The sequence below is a fragment of the Solanum verrucosum genome, unplaced genomic scaffold (genome assembly GCF_900185275.1).
Source record: "Solanum verrucosum unplaced genomic scaffold, falcon-dt-bn FXZP01000252.1, whole genome shotgun sequence".
Lineage (NCBI taxonomy): Eukaryota > Viridiplantae > Streptophyta > Magnoliopsida > Solanales > Solanaceae > Solanum > Solanum verrucosum.
This window is the reverse complement of record NW_026019988.1, coordinates 5,028,460-5,047,975: the sequence shown is the minus strand read 5'-3', so window position 1 is coordinate 5,047,975 and position 19,516 is coordinate 5,028,460. Positions and strand designations below refer to the sequence as shown.

Here is a 19,516-nt window from a genome sequence, read left to right as displayed (position 1 = left end):
GAGTAAGAAAGATAGGCCAAGGGTTCGCTTGGGGCCAGCAATGGTTCTCGAGTGCCGGCCACGTCCAGGGTGTATGCTCAGGGAGTGACATGTTGCCTCCGCCCCTGAGTGAGACTGTTCTATCATTAATCAGAGGTCTTGAATTCGAGTTCTATATATGAAGAAAATCTTGTTGGGAGCGTCATATTCGAATGAGCCAAGTAATGCCTGATCCAGATTTAGTCAAGGCTCTAATACGAACTCTGGACACCGGATGGAAAAAAAATAAAAACAAAAAAACATTATTTTCTTCTAGAAAATCCAAAGGGACCACCCTTCATTTAGATGAATGATGATTTATCATCACAGTTAATTTATTTTGAAAAATTGATGTACAGTATATATTTTTCTTTTCATATTTTTGTAGATTTTTTACTTTTGTAGTTCTACAAAGTAAAAATTGTTAAACTTTCTTTTCACTTTAAATAACATTAAAGTAATAGGGTCAAATTGATAAAATTGTCTTTATCTTAAATAGTTTAGTATTTTGGAGCAATCGGCGGTGAAAAGGATATTTTTGAGCTACTTGAATAGTTGAATAAATGTATTTTTAAGCTAGTTGCCTAACGATAAAAGGTATTTTTATGCAAAAAAAAAACGTAATAAAAAAACAGAATTAACGTATTTCAAATAATTCAAGGATAATTATAATCCTTTTTCCTTAATTATAATTCTCTATGGTTCAAAAGTCTTGTTTAGGAGAAAATTATTCTAGTACATATTAGTAAATTATTTATATGTAAATCAATAAACCAAATCATGTTTATTTATATGTTCTTTTAGGGAGCTTTGATCGAATTTTAACCACAAGCCTATGTAAAAACTTACTTGCAACATCACCAACAATAATATATCCCGAGTAATTCTATAAGTAATGTCTAAGGAGAACAATATTTACGTAAATCCTACCTTTACTTGGAGATGTAGAGAGACAGTTTCCAATAGACCTCGATTCAACATAAAATACTAAACAAGATAGACAAGAATTAACTTGAAACAACAACAACAATAATATATTTTGTGTTATCCTCCAAATGAAGTCTGAGAAGGACAGTATATATACACATAAACCTTTCCTTTACTTTGAGAGATAGAGAAACTATTTCTGATAAACTTTCGGCTCAAGAAAACAACACAAATGAAGAAATCAAAATGAAATACTAAATAAAAGGCATGTAGAATTTACTTAAAAGATTCATAATATAACAAAAGCAGCATACTTTTTTTATTACATAGCAAACTCCTCAACTTAACAACAAAACTTTGATAAAGCACCAAAATACATATATTCCTACTCTCCCTCAACCTTTTATAATTAAAAAAATATATAAAGGTGGGGAAAGCTTGGATCTTTTTACATAGCTTGAAATCTTTTTTTTCTGATTTTTTCTTGTTATAATATAAACTAGGAGATTCATTATCATCTACAAGATTCTTCTCCAATCTCCACAACATAACAACCCATATTTTCTTGTTTTTGGTGTAATATACACAACAAACACATTAGAAGAAGCTTTTTATCAAAATTTGTACTGCTCTACTAGTATTTATCTTGTTTCAGGTTCAATCAGCCATTGATCTTGTCTCTCCTCCATTAATCACCCATGGATGTCCTGTATTTAACAAATAACATCAACATCACATAATATTCACCAAAGAGAAAACACCAGTTTGAAGAATCAAGAAAACAATTTGGACGACAAGTGGGAGTTGCTAGGATGGTAAGCATCCCTCATGAGTCACGTCCAATCCTATGTAAGTTCGAATCACCAAGGGAGCAGACTAAGGAGGGTAAAAAAAAGAAACATTTCATAGTTCAAGAAATTAAAAAAATTGGAACTTTAGCTCCTATACTAATATAGAACAACGTCTCAGTCTTAAATAAGTTGGGATTCAACATATGAATAATCACTTCGTTATTGCACCATAGAACAACAATAACATACCAATGTAATCCTAAACGTGAGGTTTAGGAAGGATAGAATGTCTACGGATCGTATTTGAAGATTGAGATTCTATAAGCCTATCTCCAATACACTCGACTTAAATAAAACATATCGAACATGGAGAACAGTAACAACAATGAAATAACGTAAAACGGAAATATATTCTGTAATTTTCCAAGCAACTAAAACAGGGGAATATGAAAATCAGAGAAATTTAACTTACTCAGTACTTGTTCAGCTGAAAATCTTCTGGAAACATCCTTACATATCATCTTCCTCAACAAATCTTTCGCTTCAGACGAAACTGACCTGAAATTCCTCGTCGGAAACCTCAAATTTCCCCTGAGAACAGCTTGAAAAGTCTCAGTCGGCGTTTCACCGTAAAAAGGAGGAACCCCAGAAAGCATAATATACAAAATAACCCCCACACTCCACACATCAACCTTCTCATTATACTCTTTCCCCATCAAAACCTCCGGCGCAACATAATACGGCGTACCCACAACCCCACTCATCATCCTCCCTTCACAACCCGCAAACCACTCCGCAGATCCAAAATCAGCAAGCTTCAATCTATTCTCAGAATCAAACAACACATTATCTGGTTTAATATCACGATGAGCAACACCCATATGATGACAATAGCTAATCGCAGAAACCAACTGAATCAGAATAGCCGCGGCAGCCGATTCTGACAACGACCCAGATGAAACCCTTTCGTATAAATCGCTATTCGGGCAGAAATCGGTTACCATATGAAGGAAATCGTCATCTTCGTAAACTTTATAGAGATGAAGAATGTTGGGGTTACCGGAAAGGAGTTGAAGAATTTTGGGTTCTTTATCGAGACACTCACGGTCGGTGGAATCAATGAGGAGGTTTTTGTCGATAGATTTACAGGCGTAGGATTCTCCGGTCGCCGGAGAAAAGCACCGGTAGACGGTACCGAATCTACCACGGCCGATTTCTTCGCAAATTTGAAAATCGTTTTTCAAGGTTTGGAACATTTTTTCAAGGCTTTGTTCTGTTTCTTTTTTTCTGGTTTTAATAGAATGAAAGAAGTTATATTTATAAATTCTTAAAAAATCGAATATTCGTAGCCTAAGGTTTTACATGGGGTCATTAATCGAGTGAATAAATTAGTGGGTTTTTAATTTGCAAAAATTTGATGTACTAAACAAGTCATTATTTCATTTGACTAAAAATTTTACCTCTACTCACTCCCTATTTTTCATTAGTCAATCAAAATTATAAGTTGAGTCAGTCATTAACTCGTACAAACTTAACGTGATTGAAAAAATGATGATTCATGGATTAATATTTTTATCGTTAAAGATTGCTTAAATTTTATGTCAAATTAAATTATATTACGGAGTAAAAAAAAATTATGGCAATAGTTGAGTCATGAATGTGACAGGGCACGAGGAATATTGCATGTCATATTATAAAATTGTTTAATTTTAATCAACGTTAAGTTCTACATATATTAATATTTTTTTTATATCATATGATATAAAATAAAATAAATTTAAGGTTTATGTGGAGGAAGTTTGGTTAATTGACTTTTAGAGTGTAAGCAATTAGGTCATATATCAGGTATTATTTGTATATTAACGGCAAGAAAGTGGACTTTTCTTTATTAATTAAAGAATATATTTAGTAGGCATTTGGTTATTTTATTTTTGAATTCATGGAGTTGACGTTGAGGATAAAATAGTAATTTCGTTTGAAATTTTGATCTATGAAAACTCATTCGAGTTGCACATCTACCGAGGCAGAACGAATTTACACAAGTAAGATCATTTCTCGTTGCTTTAACTTTTGATTATGTTTAAAATATTAAAGTTGTATAAAAAAAATAATATTTATATTGAAAGTTGGAGTTCATAATTTATAACGAATAACCAAAAAAATTATCTTTATCATATTCATAACGAAACCCCAATAATATCAAAATCTCATAGTGATAATTGGATTCAATTCAAACCTTGGAAAATTAATAAACTACCTCACTTGTCTACTTCAACAATATTATCATCTCCTTAATAATGCACTTTAATAAAATTAAAATTATTTGAGGAAGACAAGTGTTGGATAACTCCAATATTTGGAGTCAATTATGGGAACCATTCAAAGGGGTAGACGTGTAGTGCAGAAGATGAGTCTGCTTCTCATTTAATCAGAAGTCTCGATTTTAAATTTTGAAAATGAAAAAAATTTCTTTAGTAGAAAGGACTCTCTCCGAATGAGCTCTATGTCGTATCACGTATGTATTCAAATTAATCAGACTTTAATATAAATATCAAATAACAAATAAAATTTTAAAAAATTAAAATAAAATGTCAATTATTGGAGGCCAATAAATAATTTAAACCTTCCTATCAAAGAAAAAGCAAATGAAAATTCAACAACTGCAAAATGATCATGTGTCACTTCAATTATCACTTTTTTTTTTGTTTGGTACTAAGAGACGTGATTATTATTCGTATTGTCTATTATTTGGGGGTGAAAGAGGCTCGTTTGTGTGAAGTCTGAATCACTACCGCAAATGAGTATTCTTTTAAGCAAATTATTTATCAAAAAACATAAACATCGAGATAATTTCATATCTAAAATTTGGAACTATTTAAGGATGATTTTAAGTTGATTGAGATTGACTAGTCGGTGTATACTGTTTTTTAAAATGTCAATATTTTAGTATTTAATAGGACCTCTTAGCCAGACTTTCAATATTTATTAAAAATGCCAATATTTTTCTTTTGTTATAGGGTTGATTATGTATTTTTTTTCATTTGTTTAATTTTAAAGACTTCAATTAGTTAACAGAAATGAGAAAATTGTGGGAAAGAGTAATTTAAAAGCTTTTAGATTGAAATTTAAATAGAGAAATATTGAGATACATTGTGAGGACAGAAATACAAAACTTTTGATGGTATACAATTAGAATAAAAGCAAATAAAAAATAAATACAAACAAAAATTATGTTGTATTTCAGATAATCAGCTAGAAAGATACTATTATGAACGACTAACTTTGTATCCGTTGCCGAGGTTGAATACAATTTGATGATAAAAATACAAAACTAGTAGGCATACGGTTAGAATAAATACAAAATAAGAAGCAATATAACAAAAAATATGTTGTATTCTACATAATCCCCACAAAATAATATTATGTACTATACAAAAGTCGTATCTAAACAAAAATTATGTTGTATTCTACACAATCAGCTGCAAAGGTACTATTATGAACTACTAACTTTGTATCCACTTCTGAGGATGAATACAATTTGATGACATAAATACAAAACTAACAGGCATACAAATATAAGAAAAAACAAAAATATATTGTATTCCACAGAATCCTAAAAATATGAGATTATGAACTACAAAAATTATATCCAATTCATAATATGAAAACAAAATGAAAATAAGATTACAAAACATTATAAAGTTGTTCATTAAGCCACGATTTGTTCAAGATTAAAAAAAATGGAAAAATAGTACTATCAATTAAGTTTTCAAGGATTTGGCATATCTTCCAAAATAAATTTTGCTTTAGTCTATAGCACAATAATTAGGAAAACTTGATGGGATTACATGGTGCTAAATCAGAACAGAAAATGTCCATTTTTTACTTGAAAAAATGATGAACATTTCAGTTGTGGCTAAATCAATGGATTGTTGTGAATATCTTTTGGGAGATTTTTACAGATTTTTGAAAATAATTGAAAAAAAAACGTTACCTATCAAAGAGAGAGAGAAAGAAAGGAGAAATTTGGAGTAAAAACCTAGAAAGAGGTGAAAGTGGATAATAAGGTTTTTTTATTATTTTACTTTTTCACTAGGTAGTGGTAAAAATGAGTCCAATGTGGAATTGATTTGAGAAATAAAAGGAAAGGAAATTAATTATATTAGAATACATTATATTTGCTAAAATATTGACATATTGACATTTTCAATAATTATTTTAAAGTATAGATATTTTTAATAATTATATTAGGGATTTTCACTAGTTTGCTAATTTTCTCTACTTTATACATAGTTAAACTATATTAAGTTTTTAGAGTTTATCATAATGAATAGACAATGTATAACTTAAATATTGGTACGCTAATAAACTATATTGTATAATCAATATATATTTTTTATATTGTTTAATCAAATATACATTTTATAACTTTTAACTATCTTTTTATGTAAATAAAATACTAACATATTTATTATAAACTATTTTATACTCCCTTTGTCCTTAATTACTTGTCCACTTTTGAATTGACATACCTATTAAGAAAAAAATTAATGACATAGTGAGTTTACCATTTTACCCCTATTAATTATGAAGTGGATGAAAAGTTCTACATTTTTAAAAGTAATTAGTCATTTAATTGAGGGTATAATAGGAAAAAAAACGTCCTTTCTTGATTTGTCAAAATGGACAAGTAATTAGGGACAACTATAAAAGAAAAAGTGGACAAGTAATTAGAGACAGAGAGTATATATTTGAAACTAGCCATAAATTTTATATCATTAGATTTAATTTTTTTCAAATAGCAATACCTTATTCCAACAGTGGCGGACCCAGGATTTTCGTTCAGGGGGTTCGAAAAATAAAAGTATAAACGTGTAAATAAGCCTTTAGAAATGAAAACCTTGAATTCTTTTGGGTTTAAAACCAAACTTTTAACACATTTTTTAAAGTAAAAAAATAAACTATAAAAAACTTGAAAAACAGAACTGAAAATTTTAAAAAAAACTAAAAAAAACTAAAAAAGAAAAAAATAAAGTGCTATCACTAGGATTCAATCCAGTGATTACAACTTAATTTCAAGGGTATTTGCCACTGCGTCGTCAGTTTCTCTTTGTTATTGAGGGGGTTCAAAATATATATATCTATAGAAATACAGAAAATTTACCTTATATATATCGTGTAATTTTTGCCGAGAGAGTTCGAGTGAACCCCCTGGATACCACGTGGGTCCGCCCCTATATACCAAGACCACAGATTTTCGAAATAGCCCATAGTTTTTCACATCATGTTCATAAAAAAGTTCAACTATTTGCTATCTTATTAATTAGTGTAATAAAGTGCCACATGAGCCACCAAATGACAATAATGTGGGGTGACTCAACTTTCACACTCCTTACTTTTTTTGTTTGGTAGAAATTAATAATATTATATATAGATAATAGAATTTGTCGTCAAATAGCAACTAGTTGTAAAAAAAATACTATAATTATTTGAAATCTTTCAAAAGTAATTCCTAACATGTCTATCTGGCATATATATATATATATATATATATAACAAATATTTAACTGTGAATCAAAATAATACGTAAATTTTAAATTTTAAATTCGCTAGCACTTTAAAATAATATTATTAAACAGTCTCAATCACACTAAATATTATACTAGTATACACTGTATTTCTTAGGTTTTGTTGCCTTTAAATTCTCTTTTAAAATGAGTATATTATATATTATCAAAATATGTTTTTGATTAATCATCAATAATTAAGATTAATTAATCAAGGGATGCATAATAGTATCTTGTCAAGTATAACCTAAGAATATTCATTTAATATGCTTTTTTGGAATCCTTACAAAGCCGTCCACTTGAAAGAGTGATGACATATGTCCCATGATAAGTGCTTTTGTGAAGTGAGAAGAAAGTTTGGTTTTTCTATATATTCTGTATTCGATATCCATATTAATAATCCTGATAATTTAAATTTATATCGCATAAAATCTATTTATGAGAGAAGTACTTTCTAATCATACAAATATTTCTATCATATTTACTAATTCTCTTCCTAATTTGAGATAATTAAATTTTATCTCACTAATTAGTAATTCTATATCAGATTTCAAATCAAATGCATCGAAATACATGTTTTTTGCTATCAGATACATTGAAATTGGGAGAGAAGGCGAACGACAACTGAAAGGACACGAGCAAGATTTATTTATGCAACTCAAATACTTGTGAATCACACTAGATACATATATTTGGTATGATTTGTATATGAAAAATCAGATACGCGAGCAAGATAGGAGGAGGCGAGCGAGATTTGTATATGTATCCCATATGCATACTAATTCACTTGAATACAATATATCTAGAACAAATTAAACTTAATTTTGGTAATCTGGACATATTTGGACGCACAAAAATCTGGTTAAATTCGTAAGCTTATAAACTAGCGTGAATCTATGGAATTAACTCTTATATTAATGAATTTTTTTTAAGTTATCTCTAATAACTTTACACACTGTTTACACAATTAAAAAAAATTACACGTCTTTCATCAAATTTTGACTTGGCCTTTGTTAATAAGAATTCGAACTTGAAATCTTTAATTAATAATGAAGATAGTGTATCAATACCACCTAAATCCTTATTTATATGTTTTGATTAAAAGAAAAAGAAAGGTAATCACACTCTGAAAGAGATGTATTACTAGTAACTATAAAATATTAATTATTATAAAATTACAAATGCTTATACTATGGTTTCTTATCCATTACTTTGTCATATAGTTTATATTATATTTGATTAGATTCTAATCAAAATTTGTCTTCTCATGCACATGGCACAAATAGCAGTTATATGCTGGTACCAATAAATGAATATTAAAGTGTGCCAGCATAAACAAAATATGTGATTGAAAATAATTCCTTTTGGAGCAAGTGAAAATGACCTCCAAACTTGAGATTGGAATATACTTTATTCAACTGTTAAAGATTCAATGTACTCACAATAACATAATAAATAAATGTATCTTTTAATTTGGACTCAGCTGATATTTAATCTTTCATAATTAAACTAGTAAATCAAAACTAAACTATCACCACCAGCCTCGCTCTTTTATCGTCGGGGAGGAGCATCTCGAAGTATGGTAAAAGGATATTGCATTTTGACTTTGTCTCTCAGAAGTCACCGTAAGTTGAGTTTGAGGCACCGATGAACCCAACGGATTTCGTAGTTTGACTGTACACCAAAATTCAAGAAATATGAGAAGATTTGTAATGTTTCACAACTACCCTTAATGTTTAGTCAAATACATGGAACTTAATACAGGTAAAATGTTGATAATATTATTAAATATTTGTCAAAAAAAATGTCATATAAATTATAAGAGAGAAAATAGTACTCCCTCGGTCTCATTTTCTGTGACATTCTTTGACTTGACACGATGTTTAAAATAAAAAAACTTTTGAAACTTGTGGTTTGAAACAAACTTGGATATTTATGTGATTGATATTCATTTCATTTAAGGGTAAGAAGGAAATTTCAAAGTTAAATTGTTTCTAATTATAGTAAGCTGATATTTTTTTGAGACGAACTAAAAAAAGGAGTGTCACATAAAATGGGACAGAAGAAGTATTTTTTTCACAATGAGTCAATCTTTTGCATCAAATAATCACTCATAGTAAAGAGTTGATTATGACTTAATGGGAAAAGATGCTCCCCAACACACATAGAAAACCTTATCTAATCATCTTAGATCACAAAATAAGAGAGCTAAAGCTCATTCAAACAAAAGCTTGATTAAATGTTAGAAAAAAAAAATAGGGGAATCTTATAATTTAGAATTCTTAAATTCTTGGGACATGACAAGGCCTTTGATTGCTCATTTTGGATAATACTAATTCTTTGTCCAAACCACTTATAAAGAAAGACACACACAAGAAAAAGAAGACAAAATATGACAACAATGGAATATGATGATTCACTTTTGAGGTCCCAATGGATGCAAAGACAAAAGAGGCAGTTTTATCTGTCTACTTTTTTCCAATTCGTAAAAGTGATTGATTGAATATAAACTAGTTGTTGTTGCCTTGTAGGTTCACTTGTTTAAAGAGCTTTTGCTTATCCTGTGGGGTCCAAATTCAAATTAATCGAAATTCAAAGCGAATATCAAGATAGCGATAGCAAAGAAGAGTTTTGATTGAGTCCACTTAGCGTACTAATAAGATTAGACGCGAAGATCATTCCATCAGTAATGTTTTAATATGATAATAGCATACTCAATATAATCCCACAAAGTAGAATTTTGAAAGGATAAAGTGTACACAAACTTTACCACTACCTAAAAGATAGAAAGGTTGTTTTCCGATAGACGCTCGGCTCAAGATAACAATAAGAGTGAAAAAAACAAGCAAAACACTAAACAAGGCATGACAAAGCATTCTAAAAAGAAGCAATAACTACAACAAAATAATATGATAATCGAAGTACAAGGAACAATAATATTTACAGAAATTAAAGGAGCAAAAAAACTACAAAAGTAATACTACGACTACAGGTACGGAAGTGTTCCAACAGTTGAGAATTGATAAATAATCCTCATCCACATCAAATCAAATTTAAGAAGCATATACAGAAAACATACACCTTTTTAACCTTACAAAAGAATTACCCCTCAACCTTTTTTTTCAAAAAAAAAAGACATATTAGAAATCAAAAAATTCCCAGCATATTCTGCATGTTACAAATGAGATCAAGAAGATGATTGCCTGTAGTTAGCTAAAACCAAAATTATTGACATCATCAACATAAGAAACACACACTCCTACTCTTTGGTGTGTTCCTTTCTTCATAGCCCCTCGCGAATGATCTAATCGATAGATGCTCCGAAGCATATGTCATGAAGGACGTCAAAATAAGGCCGCCAACCACCATCAAACCTAACCTGTAGAAAAAGCATAAGAACGAAGCTTTACAATAGTTTTTTGGTAGACGTTCACTTGTATCATATCATCTTCAACTAGAGATGTTATTTGACTACTTACGTAGAAAGATATTCTAGTGCCTTATCACAAGAAAAAGGTATCTGTAAAGACGGACAAGAAAACAAAGGAGAGGGCGGGAAATTGGAAGCACAGAGAAGCCAACAGCATCACCAAGAAATTTTACTTGAGCGATGGAACTATATGCGTGGCTACGTGGTCACAGAAGATGGCTTACGTAACACCCCAGCAATGCTGTTGAAGCTTCACTATGAAAGCATACAACAACGTACCCAGTATGAGTGGGGTTTGGGGAGGGTCAGATGAATGCAGACCTTACCCCTACCTTTGTGGGGTAGAGTGGTTGTTTCCAATAGATCCGCGGCTCAAAAGAGAAGAAGAATTTGAAGCACAACTATAAGAAAATAAGACAGCAAAAAAAAGGATACAAAGCAATTCACTATGATAACATAAAAAGGAATATAGGAGACTGTCGTCTAACAAAATGAATTGCTGAAGCATCTTTTAGGCTTTATCAGCCTTTAAAATATGACCTATTTGAAATTCTGATTTAACTTCAAAAGCCTAAATTTACTTGGTATTTTCTCATCCAATGGACTTCATATAAGAATCATCTTCACGAACTTTTCTTCCTTATTCATGAATGAGTTAAAGATGTGATTAAGACTCCATTTATATAATGGTATTGCAATAAACTTATAACTTCACACGTATGGATGGCTAAAAGATTTCGAGTTCCCTAGGTGAAACAAAGAACCACATGGCAAGTAGACATCAAGTGCCATCACGTAATTCAAATCCAGCCTGAATAGACAACAACCAAATGACACAAAATTGATTGAAATGCAGAAATCTTGTCGAAAGTACCTCAAAAACAAAGAAGTGACTCCAAAAACACCAGGCAATGCTGGGGCTGCAATGGCAAGAAATGCCATCCCTAACCCATAGTACCACGCTGCATTGTCACAACATGATTGCTGCCGCTGATGACCTACAAAGCAACAAAACAGGCAGCAACACTGAAGAAATGCACCAACAAATTTAGTAAAATAGAATTCAGAGATCTGGTTACATAACGAACCTTTTCCAGGTTCATAATCCAAGGATACAGGATGAGCCGGAAATTGTCCAGGTTGATTTGCCGCAACCCTTCCCCACTGATAAACTATGTGCAAATAACTTCCGAACAAGAGGAAGAAAAGCGTAAATGTCCATTCGTACATAAGAAGGAGACCAGTCCATGGCATTACTTGGCGCGGAATGATTAAAAGTGGAAGGCCAAGGGACACCAGAGCAGCAGCAAAACAGACACAGACAGATATCGCACCCAGATAAGTAGGCATCTTCAACTGCATACCATTTGGGGACTGTTTATCATTTTAAGATTATGTGAGAAAATCAACATATGCTTATCAATAAGTAAATAAATATTATGGTAGAAATATGGTCATTAATTTCAGCAGCCAAAATATGTCAACTATCAAGGCAAGAATTTAAGGCCCTCTGCATTGTATGATAGGCAATTTATGAATAGTGAAAGGAAGGTGCAAAACTTAATCAGGATGTTCACAACTCAAAAACTGAGAGGAAGAAGAAGAGGTACCTGCTGGTTGGAGCTGATGGCAGATGGAGGAACAGAGGCATAAGCTAGGACACCTCCTCTGACCTTGTAGTACATTTGTCTGATATGATGCCACAGTGATTGTGTCTGCGGAAGCAATCTTTTAGAATATATATTCAAATGTTTGATTAGTGTCTAAGTAATTAACTCTTTTTTAAATCACCAACCTGTAAGAACGACCGATAGTAACAAAATGCTATCAGAAGCAATGGAAGCAAATAAAGAAATTTGACAAGAAGTTCATCTCTGGAATTTTTGCCGCCTCTAGTTCCAGGTAGAGATTCTTGAAGCTGTACCCTAACATTCTGCAGCATAGGCATACATAATAAAGTCACACAATCTTGTACTGGCAAGTTCAAAAGTCCTCCTTTTCCACATCAAAAGACATCCTCATCTCCAAGATGGGAAAAAAAGAAGGCTTCCATGAAGACGCAAAAAAAGGTTTTATGTTGGGTGGGGGACAGAACCAGGGAGCATACTAGTGCAGGAAAAAGACAACCACATTTGGAGAATGCAAAGAGCACTAGCAATGGCTTGAGGAGAGAACATCAAGAATACCTGCCAGACATCAACAGGTTTTAACAGCCAAGACGTCCACCAATCCCACGGTTTAAGCGGGCCAAGAGTGTAATGAATAACTCGAAGTTCTTTTTCATCCACCATCCACTGCAGATACATCAATTGAGAAAAGATAAAGGTCAAAAGAAGGAAGCAAATTTAATGCACTTCCGAAAATATCTACTGCAAACAATTGCCTATGTTAATCTATATGAAACCTTCTCATTTTGTTTCACCGGGAAAACACTTCCTGCCATCCAAGAAAATCTTTTTTTTTCTGGGATATGGTAAACCCCCTCACCCCCACGGCCTACCCATGGCAAAACCAACGAGTCCAGTCCTCCAAAGAAAACAGGAGTCAGACAATGATCCATTCCCACATTATGGTTTGAGGTGGAAGGTAGTACCTAGTATTAGGCTTTTCCTCCCTTATCTCTGGCCATCCAAGATATATTCATTCACTACCTTCTATTAATATCATGCACATTTAGCAGCACGTTCTCCTAAATGGTTTGTGAGCTTTCTCCAAAATTTCTCTTTCCATGGAAAAACTATTCTATGGATAAAATATATATAGTATGAACCAGTCAAATTTCACTAATTGTTGATAACTAAGTGCTATACTACATCAGCATATTCCAGTCCCATGAAAGTCAAATTTTCCTTCTTTTCCTATATCTAACAAAAATGGCAGCTTGAATCCTTCCTCTAAGAGTAAAGGGGTAGGCTGGTGCATTAAAGCTCCCACTATGTGCAGGGTCCAGGAAAGCACTAAAGCATCCTCCAAGAGTGTAAAAACTAATTGTATTTTGTCCATATTTTCATCAAAGGCTAAAGCTTACACACCACATCCCAACCAACTAAAAACACACTCAAAGAAAGGACAGTCTCTTGAATCCAAACATACCTTGTTAGCAAGCATGTAGAGGCCAACATCTGCATTGTAAAGAGTAGAAAGTCTCTCCATTTCTGGAACCTTTCTGGAATTTAAGACATCTGACGGCAAATTTGGCTCATAAACCTGAGCATTAGCGAACCCAACATAGTAGGAGTTGAGGAAACCTTGATCACCTGTTAGAAGAGAAGTAACAATAATTATCAAAACAAAAATAGTTTCACCATTAGGACAACGAAAAAAAAAAATTGTGTAACGAACTATCAGAGCTAGAAAAATATCTCACAAAAATTATTAAATAATAAAAGATAATCAAAATCTTTCAATAGAAACATAAGTTGGACTATAGAAAGATGTGATGACTGATGACAACATATAACCTTAAAACCGAAGCAGTTCACAGCTAAACCATACCTCCAGTGTAAGAAGGCAAAGTGGTCACCTTGCTCATCATATCATTAAAAACTTTTTCTGATGGCTCAACCACCATGACTCCAGAATTCAGTCTCTCAGAATGTTTTAAATTTGCACAAAACTTCCCACATTTAAACAGATCTTCAATGCTTTTAACAACAATAGTATCAGCGTCAAGATACACCACTGCCAAAACAAGGGAGAAATGGCAAGAATAAGGTCTACAAGTCAGAAAACCATATGCATATTGCTTAGCAGAAAAGAAAACTACAGGAGTAATGAGATATCTGTTTGAAATATTCAGGTAATGAAACAAGCTAGGTCTCTATCTTTCACATACCCATGGCCCTTCTGTTTAACAGCATACACAAGAGATGACTTAATTGTACTAAAGCCTAGAGCCTGGTAGTACACGCATAGCATCGGCAACAAAAATTACCAGAATAATTGCTCGAGCCACCTATGGGATTACACTGGGTATGTTGTTGTTGTTGTTGTTGTTGTTCCAATTGCTTGAGCCACATTTCATCTAAATAAAGTTTTATAGTAGCAGAACATGGTTCTCTTTATCTTCAGATATATTCACCTATTTTTTACTCTTAGTACAACTACATACTCGATGTACTTGCAGCTACATCAGTTTTTTAAAAACAGGCTGACAAAATGACGTTTGAAGTAAAGGAATAAAATTGGAAGAAGAAAACTGAATTAAATTAGACCACTTATACCATCCATTATATAACAGGACATACCATCCATTATAGAATGGTGGAAATCATCAAGAAGACAATAAAATTCATCAAGACAAAGTTTAGAAACACCTAAGAAATATCCAAGGTTCTATTTTACATCCCTTTCTTTCTTTAGCATTTAGGTTGAAGTTTGACACATATCGAATTACCTTTCTTGTAAGTGGTCATGTTAAATATTTTTAGCTTTGTGTAGACGCCCCAAAACCTCTTCGGTCTCACTTGATTTGGGTTTGCCAGTAAACTAATTTTCTCCACAATCCAACCATCTGCCTGCAAGAAAGAAACCAAACACCAAAACAACCATTTTAACAGGAAAGTTAAGCACCGCCTAGAAATAGCTACACAATAAACAAAAAGATTGATAATTAATTTAAGAATAAATGCTACAATAAAGAATAACAGCTAAAACAAAGACTATTATAGGACTTCACCCAGGCAAAGTAAATCACAATTCACAGGTACCACTTTTACGATTTGCTTTTACTGACTGGAAAGAATGTGAAGTGATTTAGTTTCAAAATAGAAAAAAGAATCTATCTTCAAGATAGACCCAGTTTACTACTTCTAACAATTGAGCAACACTCGAATTAGATTTTAATATTCACTTACTTACTAGTCCTAGATCACTAATAAAGCAATCAACTAAACATTCATCAATTTACACTCTTAAAGAATACCCATGAGGAAGTGAACTTTCTTTTTCTAACAATTTATGTTTACGGCTCAGCTTGTGTGTACTTTCACTAATCCACAAGGCAATCAGCTAAAACCCACAATGCAAGTGATGGGAAAAACCTGCTCACAGAAGCTGGATAGATGGGCTTACACACTGAAGCATTGTACAGGGGGATTCAGACCAGAATCACCAGGTTTTTCTCTTATGGCTTAAACACTGAGTCATCCTCTTGGAGACAATACTGAGCTATTCTTAACATGCAAGCACATAAAAAGTTGAATTTATTGGTCCTACAACAATAACAAATCAGCTAACTTTACAGTTCCCAGCTCAGCAACAATAACAAATCAGCTAGCTTTATATTTCCCAGCTCAACAGCAACAACATCATACCTAGTGTAATCCCACAAGTGGGGTCTGGGATGGATAAGATGTATGCAGACCTTACCACTACCTTTAAACGGTAGAGAGATGTTTCTATAATTGAATATCCAAAATGGATCCAAATGAAACAGAACGAAATGGATTCATATAGTTGACCCCAACTAGTTTGGGATCGAGGGGTTTATGTTCTTATAAGCAAACACATAGAAGGCGAAAAAATGAGTTCATTAGTCCTAGAACAATAACAATTCAACAGTCTTCACATCTCCCAGCTCAACCTTGTAAAAAAAACTATAATTGAGTATCCGATACAGGTACAAATGAAACAAATTAAAATAAGATTCGTATAGCCGACCTCAACTAGTTCGAGATCAAGGGGTTTATGTTCTTGTACTAGTATTCAGTAATACTCAAAAATAACTTTGATCAGAGTACAATCAAAACCTACCTGGAGTAGTTGTTTGGCATATTGAGAGACCCCATCAGAGACCAAAACTACCATATCTTTGGCGGATCCAGTATCCCTAATGGACTTGCCAAGTACTCGAACCCCAAGCAAGAACTCATCGCCATACAAAAGGGTCACATATGCTTCATCAGATTTGGAACAATAAACTCCAATTAAACAATTACACAATAAGAATAAAACCCCAAATCGTAAAAAACTGATTCTCATCACACTACACTGAAAAAAAGATCCTTTTTTTTTCTCTTTTTCAAATGGAAATTGAAAAAGGGGATCTATTTTCAACTGGGGTTTTTGAATTCTTCAAAGTTCATATGGATTCTTGATTTTTTATTGCTCCTTTTTCCAGCAAGGCAATGTTCAGAGTCTTGTTTGTCGTCTCCCTTTTTGGTTTGGCTGTCTTTCTGGAAAATAGGAGTTGTCAACCGTCTCTCAACGTGCTCATATGGATAAAAGGAAATTGCATGGAACAAGGAACAAAACAAAAATACCATACCACATAGGTCGTGGTGGAAGGGTAAGTCTCGTATTTGAGTTTCGATATAAAATAATTTGATTGGGAGTGTGGTCTTCCAAAATGGTCTCTTCAATGCGTGAATTTGAATGAGGTTGTCTCTAATTAAGATAGCGAATACTAGATGAAAAACAAAAAGAAAAAGAAGAAGCATAATTTTGATTCGTATTGATTGAGTATAATGTTCGTATTAGATACTTTCTACTCATATTTTTGTTAAGTCGAGTTTCCATTACGTATATTAGTTAATTATATAAAATGTTCTACTTTAGTTATGTACATCAACATTAATTGGAACATACACAAGTGTTTCACCACTTATTGAGATTAATAATGTGTATGATTAAGTAGGTCTGGACATAATATGGTTAAAATCGAAAAAATCGATCGAATCGAATTTTTTGAAATTTTGGTTTCAGTTTTTCAGTCGGTTTCGATTTCAAATTTCAATATTTTGGTTTTTTCGATTTTTTAGCTATAGAAACTCGATTAATCAAAAAACCGATTTTTTTTTTTAAACCCTTAAATCTTAATTAAATTACTTCAGTCTTCAACCCATGCCCCAGCCGGTCCATTAAATCTTATTTTAAGTCATTTTTTACTTATTTTAAATTATTTTTATATTTATCAAACACTTCTAAAAGTTAAAAATTGACTTAAAAGTAGATTTGATCGACTTTTAAGTCAATCCAAACGGGCTCTTATTCTTGAATGGGAACGCCGTTCTTTTCGGTGTCCACTATGAGTTACCGGTAACATTGTTCTGCCAATGTCTAGTATAGCAGAAAAATGATCCTCCAACTGCACTTAAGAAAAGGAAAGAAAGGGCTGTGTATTTGTAATGAATAGAATGAAAGGATGAATGTTTTTGATTCTAAGTTGTGAATGGGCGTAATCGTGAAGCAGTTACCCAAGTTTGGTTGGTAGACTCGATTTTCCACATATTGGAAGTTAGTTTAGCTTGTTTGTTGCTATAATAATGCTCTTTCTTTGTTTTTGGGTTCCTTGTATCTGGAAAAAAAAAGTGAGACCTACTTAAAACACGAAATAGTGATTGAATTTTTAAATTGTACCACTATTTATTAAATTTGGTTAAAACCGAACCGAAATTGTAATAACCGAACTGAATCGAATTTATTTCAATTTGATTTGGTTTCACATTTTTGCCAAACTGAACCAACCGAATGCCCATCCCTACTTTTAGAAGTGAAAATCCATATGCCTGATAGATTTTGAGGGCTCAATTTTTTTCTTCAGATTAAGAGATTTAGTGAATTATGAGTTCACTTAATCTGATTATGAGTTTGTTTTAAGTCTTTAATTTATAGTGGTACCTAATTCATTGGAGAGCTAATTTTGTGTGGTTATATGTACAATGTCTTGCTGTCAATGTACCTAAAATATATTTCCAGGGCTTGAGTTTTCTAGATAGAAGCAACATGTTGACAGATTCAAGCAAGGAAGAATCTTTGCCCCTTAGTGACCTTGATCTCGATCTTCTTGTTGATGCTGCAGGGGAGATCATTCTGAGACACTATTTGGCTCGGGGCAGTGTCTTCAAGGTTTCCGATGCTAATGTTCCATTATGGACAAACATTGCCGCTGAAGCAGAGAAGGCTATGATCTCACTAATCCTGAAAGATTTACCTTACCACGCTGTGTGTGGGAAACAATCTGGATGGAACAACAATTCCTGAGTTTGTTTGGGTTTTGGAATCTATTGATGGTGCAGAGGAGAGACTCTTGCCTACATTTGGCACGTCGCTAGCTGTAGTTCACAACGGTAAACCGGTCATTGGATGCATCTGTAATTACAACAAAGATGCTAAACACACCTACAACCGGTTGGCAATACAAGGTCGGAGAAACCTTCTTCAACGGCAACTGCATTGCTTACTCTGAGTTAGCTGCCGGTATGTTGCAAGTTGTCGTTGACTGTGCTGTCGAGCCCTATGGTCTTCTCGGGCTAGTTCCTATAGTAGAGGGTGCTGGTGGAATCATAACTGACTGGCAACCTTCTCCAGCATCTTCCGTTCCTCAAAATTCTTTCAAGGTTGTTGCTGCTTCTGACTTGATAACTCACCAACAGATCATTTCTGAACTATCATAGTAGTTTAATTAGTTACAATTCTATTCAATTAACTGATTTTTTCAGATTAGTTCACTGTTTTTTGTTTGGTTCATGTAGAAAAAACCTTGAGTTTCACTAACAAAATGAAAACTTCATTAATGTTGTGATTATACAGAAATTACTAGTACTACTACTACACTCGTCCTACATGACAACTGATGTTGTGGATCAGTAATAACGTCATGTGTTGTATATTTTTTGATTTGATAATAAATACGGATATCTTAAAATTTATGTTATTATCCTCAAACATTTGATACCTTATATTAACCTATTCATTCTTTTTATTCTTTTTTAATCTTCTTATGCCAAACTTTGGAATAAACCTATCATTTTTTTGTAAAATAAAAATGAAGTTTGATCCTA

The 19,516-nt window shown here is 32.6% G+C and overlaps 2 protein-coding genes across 3 annotated transcripts; both read right to left on the bottom strand.

Moving 5' to 3' along the window:
• Positions 1–1,235: 1,235 nt before the first annotated feature.
• On the bottom strand, positions 1,236–3,024 carry LOC125819113 (phosphoenolpyruvate carboxylase kinase 2-like). Its single transcript, XM_049498629.1, has 2 exons — positions 2,209–3,024; positions 1,236–1,652 (listed from the first exon to the last, which is right to left on the bottom strand). Exons 1-2 carry the CDS (start codon positions 2,990–2,992, stop codon positions 1,603–1,605), a joined length of 834 nt encoding a protein of 277 aa, XP_049354586.1. The 5' UTR covers positions 2,993–3,024; the 3' UTR covers positions 1,236–1,602.
• Positions 3,025–10,464: 7,440 nt separating this feature from the next.
• On the bottom strand, positions 10,465–16,987 carry LOC125819091 (inositol phosphorylceramide glucuronosyltransferase 1-like). Of its 2 annotated transcripts, none has more exons than XM_049498606.1 (10): positions 16,488–16,987; positions 15,130–15,250; positions 14,229–14,414; positions 13,827–13,990; positions 12,920–13,027; positions 12,529–12,666; positions 12,344–12,448; positions 11,822–12,107; positions 11,608–11,731; positions 10,465–10,682 (listed from the first exon to the last, which is right to left on the bottom strand). In XM_049498606.1, the coding sequence occupies exons 1-10, from the start codon at positions 16,713–16,715 to the stop codon at positions 10,541–10,543; spliced, it is 1,602 nt and encodes a 533-aa protein (XP_049354563.1). In that variant the 5' UTR covers positions 16,716–16,987; the 3' UTR covers positions 10,465–10,540. The 2 variants fall into 2 exon arrangements, with proteins under 2 accessions (XP_049354563.1, XP_049354564.1); XM_049498607.1 differs by having other exon boundaries at positions 11,822–12,089; positions 16,488–16,919.
• Positions 16,988–19,516: the final 2,529 nt, after the last annotated feature.

Coding starts and splice junctions, on each gene's coding strand:
- LOC125819113 (XM_049498629.1), bottom strand. CDS start 2,992: ATGTTCCAAACCTTGAAAAACGATTTTCAAATTTGCGAAGAAATCGGC. Junction 1,653..2,208: donor TTCAGCTGAACAAGTACTGA/GTAAGTTAAATT, acceptor TGTTAAATACAG/GACATCCATGGGTGATTAAT.
- LOC125819091 (XM_049498606.1), bottom strand. CDS start 16,715: ATGAGAATCAGTTTTTTACGATTTGGGGTTTTATTCTTATTGTGTAAT. Junction 15,251..16,487: donor ATGCCAAACAACTACTCCAG/GTAGGTTTTGAT, acceptor TCTTTCTTGCAG/GCAGATGGTTGGATTGTGGA. Junction 14,415..15,129: donor CATGACCACTTACAAGAAAG/GTAATTCGATAT, acceptor TTGTTTTGGCAG/TGGTGTATCTTGACGCTGAT.